This window comes from Amphiura filiformis, chromosome 19, assembly GCF_039555335.1.
Source record: "Amphiura filiformis chromosome 19, Afil_fr2py, whole genome shotgun sequence".
NCBI lineage: Eukaryota > Metazoa > Echinodermata > Ophiuroidea > Amphilepidida > Amphiuridae > Amphiura > Amphiura filiformis.
The window spans coordinates 38,028,121-38,038,638 of record NC_092646.1 but is presented as its reverse complement, the minus strand read 5'-3'; the positions used below and the strand labels follow the sequence as shown (position 1 = coordinate 38,038,638).

At 34.9% G+C, this 10,518-nt stretch overlaps 1 protein-coding gene across 1 annotated transcript; it reads left to right on the top strand.

Annotated features, from left to right (window-relative positions):
• The first annotated feature begins 1,711 nt into the window (after positions 1–1,711).
• On the top strand, positions 1,712–9,787 carry LOC140140563 (uncharacterized). The gene is made up of 2 exons (XM_072162321.1): positions 1,712–1,768; positions 9,008–9,787. The coding sequence occupies exons 1-2, from the start codon at positions 1,712–1,714 to the stop codon at positions 9,785–9,787; spliced, it is 837 nt and encodes a 278-aa protein (XP_072018422.1).
• The last annotated feature ends 731 nt before the right edge of the window (positions 9,788–10,518 follow it).

Genomic DNA, 10,518 nt, shown 5'->3' with positions numbered 1-10,518 from the left:
TTGTATGGCCCTCTTTTTCTCGCTCCCGTATTATTGTGATAACTGTTATTTGGTCAGAATAAATTTAGACACGTCTGTTCGGATTTATATCAGCAAGGTAGGAAATAGTGTTATTTCAATGCATTGGAATAGACATTGAATTGAATTTGATTTAGGCCATTTTTCATTTCAATTCAGTGAAATGAATCGAAATGTTTATTTTATTTTTCATTTGAATTCAATTAAATCCATTTCAATTCTTTCATTTTAATTCAATGCATCGAATCGAAATGTATTTTTTGTTAATTTCAATTCAATTCATCGCATAAAACATGTATTTGATTCTATCATTTCATCTGTATTGTCAGCTTATCAGTTACAATGAACTTTCTCCCTGAACTGCGTTTAGCCAAATGGCCGGTCAAATACATCAGTGTTGGTAATAAGAATTGAATTTGAATAGGCCTATGAATCGAATTCAAATGCTGTGAATTGGAATTGAATTCAAATGCTGTGAATTGGAATTGAAATTGGTTAGCAGTTAATTTCAAATTGGAATTGAATCAAAATGATTTTATATAATAAGAAAGTGAATCTGAATTGAATTGAAATTCATTTTCTGAATCGAAATACTATTGAAAACTCAATACCAGTGGTTGAAAATCGAAGATGTAATTAATGAAGGCCTACAATGCATTATGGAGGACGAATTACTTTGATCAAAGCATGAAAATTAATGAACAAAGACGAATTATATTTGTGCAAGTACTGTCCATGCAGCAGGTGAGACGATTTCAATGCGCTCTAGGACGAAATCAAATGAACATTGTATGAATCCTTTTGATCAAAATATGAATTTATTTGACCAAAGACGAAATTTAAGTTTACAAATAGACACTTCCAAATGTTAAGGACGAATTCAAACTTAACGGGATATTAAATATAACGAAAAATGAGTTACATTAACTGAGAAAACCTATAGTTTTTTTGTGTTTTGTTTCTTTCTAATTTTTATATCATTATATATTTCAAATGTGGATGTATGGCCCTCTTTGTCTCGCTCCCATATTATATATTGTGACAACTGTTATTAGGTCAGAATAAATTTAGACACGTCTGTTCGGCTTTATATCAGCAAGGTGAGAACTAGTGTTATTTCAATGCATTAGAATAGGAATTGAATTTGATTTAGGCCATTTTTCAGTTCAATTCAGTGAAGTGAATCGAAATGGTTTTTTTTTCATTTGAATTCAATTCAATTAATTTAATTCAATGTTTTTATTCTTTCATTTCAATTCAATGCATTGAATCGAAATGTATTTTCAGCTTATCAGTTACAATGAACTTTCTCCCTGAACTGCCTTAGCCAAATGTCCGGTAAAATATATCAGTGTTGGTAATAAGAATTGAATTTGAATATGAATTGAATTCAAATGCTGTGAACTGGAATTGAATTCAAATACTGTGAATTGGAATTGAAATTGGTAAGCAGTTAATTTCAATGCATTGAATTGGAATTGACTCAAAATGATTTAAAGTAGAGAAGACTGAATTGAAATTGCATCAAAATGATTTTATATATAAGAAGGTGAATCTGACTAAGATTGAATTGAAATTCATTTTCTGAATCGAAATAACACTAGGGAGAACTCAATACCAGTGGTTGAAATCTAAGATGTAATTAATGAAGGCCTACAATGCATTATGGAGGACGAATTGCTTTGAACAAAGCATGAAAATTAATGAACAAAGACGAATTATATTTGTGCAAGTACTGTCCATGCAGCAGGTGAGACGATTTCAATGCGCTCTAGGACGAAATCAAATGAACATTGTATGAATCTTTTTGACCAAAATATGAATTTATTTGACCAAAGACGAAATTTAAGTTTACAAATAGACACTTCCAAATGTTAAGGACGAATTCAAACTTGACGGGATATTAAATATAACGAAAAAATGTGTTAAATTAACTGAGAAAACCTATTTTGATCAAAAAGATTCATACAATGTTCATTTGATTTCGTCCTAGAGCGCATTGAAATCGTCTCACCTGCTGCATAGACAGTACTTTTTTTGAAGCACGAAGACCATCACACACATGTGGAGTTTCTCAATCTCCCACGGCATTCTGTAAAGTCCCAACAAAAGCCTCCAGCTTTTTATATCAGTCCTCATGCAAAAAACCCATCATCTATTAATAAACCATTACTTCAATCACATTTTCACAACATTGCTGCAATCTTGGGATTTCCTAATATTAATTATACACATTCACCTTTCACATTACATCACTTCCTGGTTTTTTTTTTCTGACTATGGTGCAATATACTGAACTGGGGATTTCCAAGTTCCAAACATAGATCTGACTTTGTTTACAATAATTTGGGGGAATTCCAAAATACATGGGGGGTTTCCCATCTCATAAAATACTTTCAGCTTGCAAACAAAGTTAAATAATTAAATTAAATCAAATTACTCAGGGCACATCACAATAGGCTTTTACGACATCTAATTATTAAAATATGCACTGCATACATGAATAGAAAAAAAATGATTTACAATATCTTGGTGTAGATTATTCATCCAGTAGTTCAAAACATTATTTTATATATTCAATCTAATAATAATACCGGGAACTAAAATTTGCAACTCACTTTGCTACGTTGCGTCCGATCAGATGCCTGATGAAATCCGTTTTCGGACGCAACACGAGCAAAGTGAGTTGCAAATTTTATAGTTCCAGTATTAGATTGAATTTATAAAATAATGATTTACAATCTTATAAGATGTGTATCTTTAATGAATGAAGGAATGAATGAATTGTTGAATGAATGAATTGTTGAACGAGCGGATGGATGAATGAATGAACTTATATATGAATGATAGACTATCACCACACCACCGCCACCCCCCAAAAAAAACACCCCAAACACCCCACACACACCACCACCAAACACCAACAACATTATAAACAGCAATGATAAAATATAATGCATATTTATCGCACAAAACAGTATTATTCTTGAGGATTTGAATACAACCAGCATTACGATTTTCAACAAGCGTTTCAAAGCGACTGGATTGATAGACTACCGTGGCTACTTTTACAAAAATAGGGAAGTCACCATGTCTACCAAAATGACAAAGTCGCCATGGGTGTAAAATAATGTAAAGTGAGCTCAAACTCTATTTTTCTGAATTCTGCGCTCAAAATCAAAAGCTAATTAGGCCCTACATTGAAGATACAGGGTGTCCCATAAAAAATTACCGAGCGAATAAAATTGAACGTAAGTTGAGAAATAGACATCAGAATCAACAAATTTAAAATGTAGCGCATAGCTTATTTTGTTGTGCATCACATACGAAAATTTTATTTGATTCGTTTGACTGGTTGCGAATAAATGAACGATTACATAATGCGTGCATCAAGTCAGTTCATTCCAAGTTTGATCAACAGGCGCCTTTTTTCATACTCGCTCACCGCTTCCTAAAGTTTGTGTATCTCATTCAATTTAGTCCACATTATCTATTTTGTAACTGTCATTCATGCTTTCACTGAAGATAAATATCAGTTTGTCCGAGAAAACTTTAATTTCTGCAATTGGAAACTTTCCAACTTCAATTCTTTATGTTGTGCAAATATATTATATTTTCACTTTCCAACGAATAACAATGATCAAGTGCTTACAGCTTTACGTGTGATTTTTGATTGATAGTAATGATATCATGCAACATCAATATTAAGTTTTAAAAGATTTAAACTTTGCATTACAATTTCTTGGAAATATTCCAAAAACATTAATGTGTGTGAGAAATTTTTTCAGCCATCTGGAATTCTTTATGCAATAATTCTTTATGCAACATTTATATCAACATTAACGAAAAAATATAATTACAAGTAGCGAGCACCGTCTTCTATGCAAGCTTTAATTGTCAATATCGTGCAGGTTTTCAAATTTGAACAGAACCTAATTAATGTTTTGCAAGAAACAGATTGTTAAAAAAACCGAAAAGGATTTCATAGAACAAAATATAAAGCCCATTGACAGTTACCCACTAGTATACATTGAGTTGAATGATCTTTCTTTCAAACTTGGAATGAAGTGAATTGATGCATGCTTTATGTAATCGCTCATTACTTCGCGATCAGTCAACCGATCCCAGTAAAATTGGGGTATACGATGCAGAATAAGATGGGCTACACGCTGACGTTTAGAGTTTTGGATTCTAATGTATATTTTTCGACTTACGTCCAAATTCATTCGCCCGGTAATTTTTTCTGGGACACCATGTATAGTTGATGAATGTGGGGTTCTGCAGGTATACATGTATGGGATGTGTGGGTGTTTGTTGTTAGTGCTGTGAATATATGCTTTATAATTATGCTTACTCCAAAAAAGTTAAGACCATTGTATACCGTACCACCAGAAACCCTCATCAGTGCTATCTACTGTAGATAGCATGTTATACACACACAATCTTACAGGTAGAGATGGTATTAATTATGTATCATGCTGTGTAGGCAAAGAAAGAAACCATGCTTTATAGGAAATTATACGAATGTGTATATTATGCCCTATAGTCCCAGTATCTAGGCCCTACAGCATGCAGTTCAATTGCGGTACGTCAGATTCGTATATAATTTATAGGTCTTTTGGTGTCAAGTTGATCGCTAATCGATCATAAGGGGCACTTCGTAATCAACATCATCATCCCCCATCATCATCTTGCTCCAAGGCCAAAGTATGGTATATAGCCTGTTTTAATTATGTATCGTATCATGGTATGGTATGTACTATCATGCTTATAGAAAATTAGGCTATAGGCGTATTATGTGAATGTATTGGCCCTAGACCCAGTGTTCACGTCACAGCATGCATTTTAAGTGTTCAATTGCGGTAGGCCTACCACTCTAGTCTAAGTTCACTATATGATTTATTGGTCTTTTGGTGTCAAGTTTAATCTTAAAGGGCACTTCGTAATCACTGACATCATCCCCCACCCATCTTGCTCCACAAAACTTATAATTTTATACCATCAGAAATCATAGTTTTGTGCATGGACACGTGTAGCACAGTCATGACAGTACTTTGAGTATATCTTTGAGCTTCTTTGTAAAAGCGATCTGCTAGCACTAGCCGGCATACAGTAACTGCATGCGGTATGATAATATTAATCATTAGGCCTACTAGGCGGTTAGCCATATTTGGCGGTTCTCGGCCGGGCGCGATTACCTGGCTGATGGTGACTGTACCCACTAAGTTTCATGCCCAATATAATATGACAGTTTTACAGATCTCAGAGACCCTGGTGACCCCAAAATGACCTTCCAGAAATTTGGCTCTAAATGTTGACTGTAGGGCCTACCCACCAAGTTCCATGCCCATACGACAGTTTGTTATTAATTTGACCTCAGATGACCCCTGGGTGACCTCGAATGACTCCAAAATGACCTTTTAAAATTTTGGCTCTAAATGTTGACTGTAGGCCTACCCACCAAGTTTCATGCACATACGACAGTTTTTACTAATTTGACCTCAGATGACCCGTGGTTGATCTCGGATGACCCTAAAATGACCTTCCAAAAATGTGGCTTTAAATGTTGACTGTACCTACCAAGTTTCATACCCATACGACACGTTTTTAGTAATTTGACCTGAGATGACCCCTGGGAGGGGGCTAGACTTGATCCACAAGTCCTTCAACTGCTTACGACATAATAGGCCTCGCCTGATTGGTTTGTCGCTTCGATGCGATGTTTAATTAATGTTTGTATATATCTGAAGAATAATTGGCATAGGCGCAAGGCCTACAGTTTGTCATATCGCGAATTTCAAAAAATCTAAATGATTTGATCAGAAGGCTATTCGTCGTATTCAGAATGCAATTTGGCCGTCTGATGGCTCCATAAAAACACCATACAAACGTTGTTGTCCAGTTAGCTCCAATTCCTTAAGCCTATTTCAATATTATACATACCACGTGGCCCTACTTTATAGTCGGTTTATTATAAAACAAGTCTTGTCATGCTATATCACGCATCTTCCAAACGTAGGCCTATTATAATTATTAGGCGTATTATAGCACTAACTGATTCATCACGAAGACAAAGCATGAGGATAATTATAATTAAGTATATCATGCAAATATCATTAATTGTATGCAATGTAAACGACAGGAGGATAAAATTCGATTGTCAATATAATAATTATATATTGTTCGCTTCATACTCAAATAAGAGTATCCCTTTCAAGTTGAAAATGTTGTCAATATTAATAAGTCCCTTCAGATTATACATGTATTTCTTATCAATTTTTGTCAATTATGTGTTACTATTTATCTTCAGGCCAGACTATTTTTTTAATAACACATTATTTTCTTGAATGTTGAAGACTATGAGCAACCAGTATTACGATTTTAATACGTTTTAAGCGACTGGGTCAATAGACTACCGTGTCTACTTTTACTAAAATGACAAAGTCACCATGGCGTAAAATAAAATGGACTTGTTATACCGCCCTCATACGCGTGATCACTCTCGTGGCGACTTAGCTATTTCTGTAGGAGTTTCCATGGCGTCTTTGCCATTTCTGTTTTATATTCCGTGGAAGCTTTTATGGAGACTATGTCATTTTAGTTAAATTTACTACCTGGAGCTTGAAATATCACATATATGGTCAATTCCAGCCAAAGCGGGCCAAAATTCTCTCTGGGGGCCATTTTGAAAATGTTTTCCTTTTCAATCAGTCTAGACTTATCAAATGAGATGATCATGTCTAGTGAATCATCAGGTGGAAATGCCATCGGATTGAAAAATAACTTTTCTTGCTAGACCAAATAAAGTGTTAAATGCGCATATGCGTGTTACCCACGAATTCAAGCATTTTTCACCTGTTGTAGGCCTACGCCATAAAATTTCACTTTCTTTAATATCTTTCAATATTTTATGTGTGACTCATATAGGCCTACACTAGAAATCGGTGAAGACTTTGAACGTAAAATAGAATTTCATTACATATATCTACAAAGAAATATTTTGGTTATTACAAATTTTAAGAAAGAACCAGGTGTACAGTTAAGATTATGTCAATTCTTCGAACTCTTTCCAAAGTGGCTGTCATTTAACATTACTGTATTATTTCGAAAGATTAGAATAAATGCTTCATATAAATATAAAGTTAGATTTTATATCTCGTCGCAGGATGAGGATCTCGGATGGATTCGTGGGTAACAGCGTCTGGAAAATAGCAATTCCTATTAATTTTTTTAAATAAAAATAAAAAATACTTTTCCGTATGCCAATAATTCAGGCTGCAATGGCACTAAAATGAATTCTAATCAAAATACAGACCACATGGAATATTTAGAATGGATCATTATGGCATTTTGGGTATACAAATTTTGAGAATAATGAAGTTGCCAAATTCAAATAGACAGAGCAAACAGTTTTATATTATTATTTTAGTAAAATCATTCCATATTTTCATGCAGTAATATTCTGTTAACTCGTGTTTGACAGTTCCTATGAACTAAATCACAATCAATACATTGTTAACTATAATTTAAGTAGGGATTCGTGGGTAACCAAATGTTCGTGGGTAACACATATTTGAAGGTATGTATTGGTAAGCGGCAAAATAGAAAATATTACAGAAGGTTGGAAACCACCATGCGGTTATTCCTCCATTGTGTTTCAATGATTCCCGTTTCTCTAACAAATTGCATATACCCAAAAAATGGTAATTTAGGATAATCAATCAAAACTTCATGATACAGCTTCAGTATACCTTCAAGAGGACGCTATTAAACAGGACTGTTTTGGAACCTATTTCGCATGTTTTCAAAATGTTAAGATGCATAAGAAACATATAATTTACGAGTAAATCCTTGGATTCGTGGGTAACGCCGAATTCGTGGGTAAAGCTATAAGTACTATAGTACCGTTTGGGGTTTGCGTTTCTTAGGTGTATAAACTCTAAGTACTGTCAAAATTATAGCATACCCATGGCTTGAATATGTGCTGATTTAAACTTAAAATAAACAATCTCCTTATTTTTCAAGGTTAGCATCTATTCGGGATTCGTGGGTAACAAAAGTTTAAACCGTCGTAGATTCTTTTTTAAAGCGGTGAACGTATTTTTACGATTTACAATTTTAAGCGCTTGTCAAACTAAATTCAGTGTCTAAAGTTATTAAATGTTAATTTAAGTTATGGCAATTATATTTGCTGGACTCGTGGGTAACAGTTGATACGTGGGTAACGTCAAATTTGATATTATGGAATTTTATGGGTAAAACGTATTTGCATAAAATAATCATTTGGACCTCAGAATTATAGAACGAAACTTCGTTTCATGATATAGTCATTTATGGCATATTCACTTAACATTTTTCAGAACGATCATTTTATTTTTGATATGCGGGTAACAAAATTATTAGCCAAATTGACTTAATGGCCTCTAGAGTCCACAAACTTTGGTGGAATTCAATCGTTTTACATATGATGAGAGAACATGCAAACGTCTTTCTAACGGTAATAATTTCATTTTGATTGACGGATATTCAATGACATATATGGTGCTTTATCTTTGAATTCGTGGGTAACGCCAATTCATTTAAGCTATCATAACTTGTCCCCTGGTGTGACTTGCTAGTAAAGGCCTATATGCACAAAGGGAGCATATTGGACGTGACATGATATGCTCCATCAATAACGTGATTTCCTTTATTAATGACATTTTAAAGTGGAAAGTTAACGTAGAGAGAATTTTGTCCCGCTTTCGCTGGAATTGACCATATACTTTTGTAGGTCGTGTGATTCTTGAGTTATGTTGTAAATAGGGCTGAAGCAACAACACTTTTGTAAAACGTACATAGCTCATTAACACCAATAAATCAAGCAAGTTTTCAAAGTATATGATTTGTAGAATGAACTTTTGCAAAACATCAAAGTTATTTTTCAATAATTTTTTTGATTTTGATAATGACTTTACTCACATTATATTACTTATCGTAATGTTTATAGGTGCAGATAATCAAAGAACCCTACGCAGCGGCACGTTTCTGCGGTCCAGAAAAGGCTTCTTTCGCCGATGACGCCGAATTTCACCAAAACTTGAATGCATCTACATCGTCTCCATCTCAACCAAATGGCAACATCTACGATGACACCATCTGTACATACAGCTGGGTTAAGGAAACATTGGAGGCTAATTATTCAGGAAAGAATTTTGTTATATGTCATGACCAAGCCTATTGTCTCGGAGGAAGATATGAAGATCTTCCGCGTGGGTATAGGCACACATTTCTAATCAGACATCCGCATAAACTTTTGCCATCGTGGAAGAAACAACTGCTTAAGTTGATGCCGTCATACTCGCACAGACCATTTGGTGATTTACCGATGTTACCTGCCAAATATGGATACGGAGAGTTATACGATTTGATGGAGGCATTGCGATTATCAGGAGACGAAGAGAATCCAGTAATCATTGATGCTGATGATCTGCAAAAGAATCCACAGTCTATCTTACGTCAATACCTTCATCTTCTTGGTATTCCTTTCAGTCAAAGTCTTCTGGAATGGGATTCGGGAGATGAAGTGATGAAATCTTGGATTATGTCTAAACGCTTCTACGAGGATGTCACTAGTTCTGGATGGTTTAGCGTGGCTTTAGAAAGTCGTACGTTTGGGCCGCCCTATGATCTCCCTATAAGAGATCAGTTAGACGCTGATATTCTTCCATTGGTTGAAGCTTCCAAGCCATATTATTCAAAGATGCATTCTTTACGTATCAAACCTTAATAAATCTGAGAATTATTGACATTCTTGTTTTAACATGACAAGGAGTAAGGGGTATTGGTTTTAATTCTGTGGTCCAACCCCATTCCATCCAATACCACTTGGTCCACTTGCCATTTGGTCCAAACCCAAGTTGGTCCAATTGTCATTTTGTTCCATCAGAACCCAAGGCTTAATTTGACACCAATGTTAAGGGGGTACTACACCCCTGGCCAATTTTGTGCCTATTTTGCATTTTGCAAGTAAGATATGTATATTATAGGGGCAAGGACTACAACTACTGCACTGAAAATTCAGCAACTCAAGGCAAGTCGTTATTGATTTATAGATCAAATATTGGTTTTCCCTCAATTAAATGGCCAAATAAGTAAAGTCAACAAATTTGAGATCTATTTTGACATTTTTATATAATCATTTTACATGGATTTAATTGGACTGGACTCGGACCGGAGTCCTTTTGTGTCCGAGTCCGGGCCGAGCCGAGTCTTGTTGTGACCGAGTCCGAGCCAAGTCCGAGTCCAACAAAAGTGGACTTGAGTCCGAGTCCGGACTCGAACGATACATCACTGCCAAATAGCAAGTAACCCGTTAGACGAGTTGTATTAGACCCAATTGGAGGTTGAAGGTTTTGGACGTTGAAATACACATGTAAGCACGTAGTAAAGCTATTGGTGAAAAGGTGAATTCTTATAACCTCCAAAACTGTCCTAAGGTAGGAGCGTGCAGGCGAAAAT

Excerpts from the sequence above, each read along its gene's own strand:
- LOC140140563 (XM_072162321.1), top strand. The coding sequence starts at position 1,712 with ATGAAAATTAATGAACAAAGACGAATTATATTTGTGCAAGTACTGTCC. Across the intron at positions 1,769-9,007 it reads AAGTACTGTCCATGCAGCAG|GTGCAGATAATCAAAGAACC; the intron begins GTGAGACGATTT and ends TAATGTTTATAG.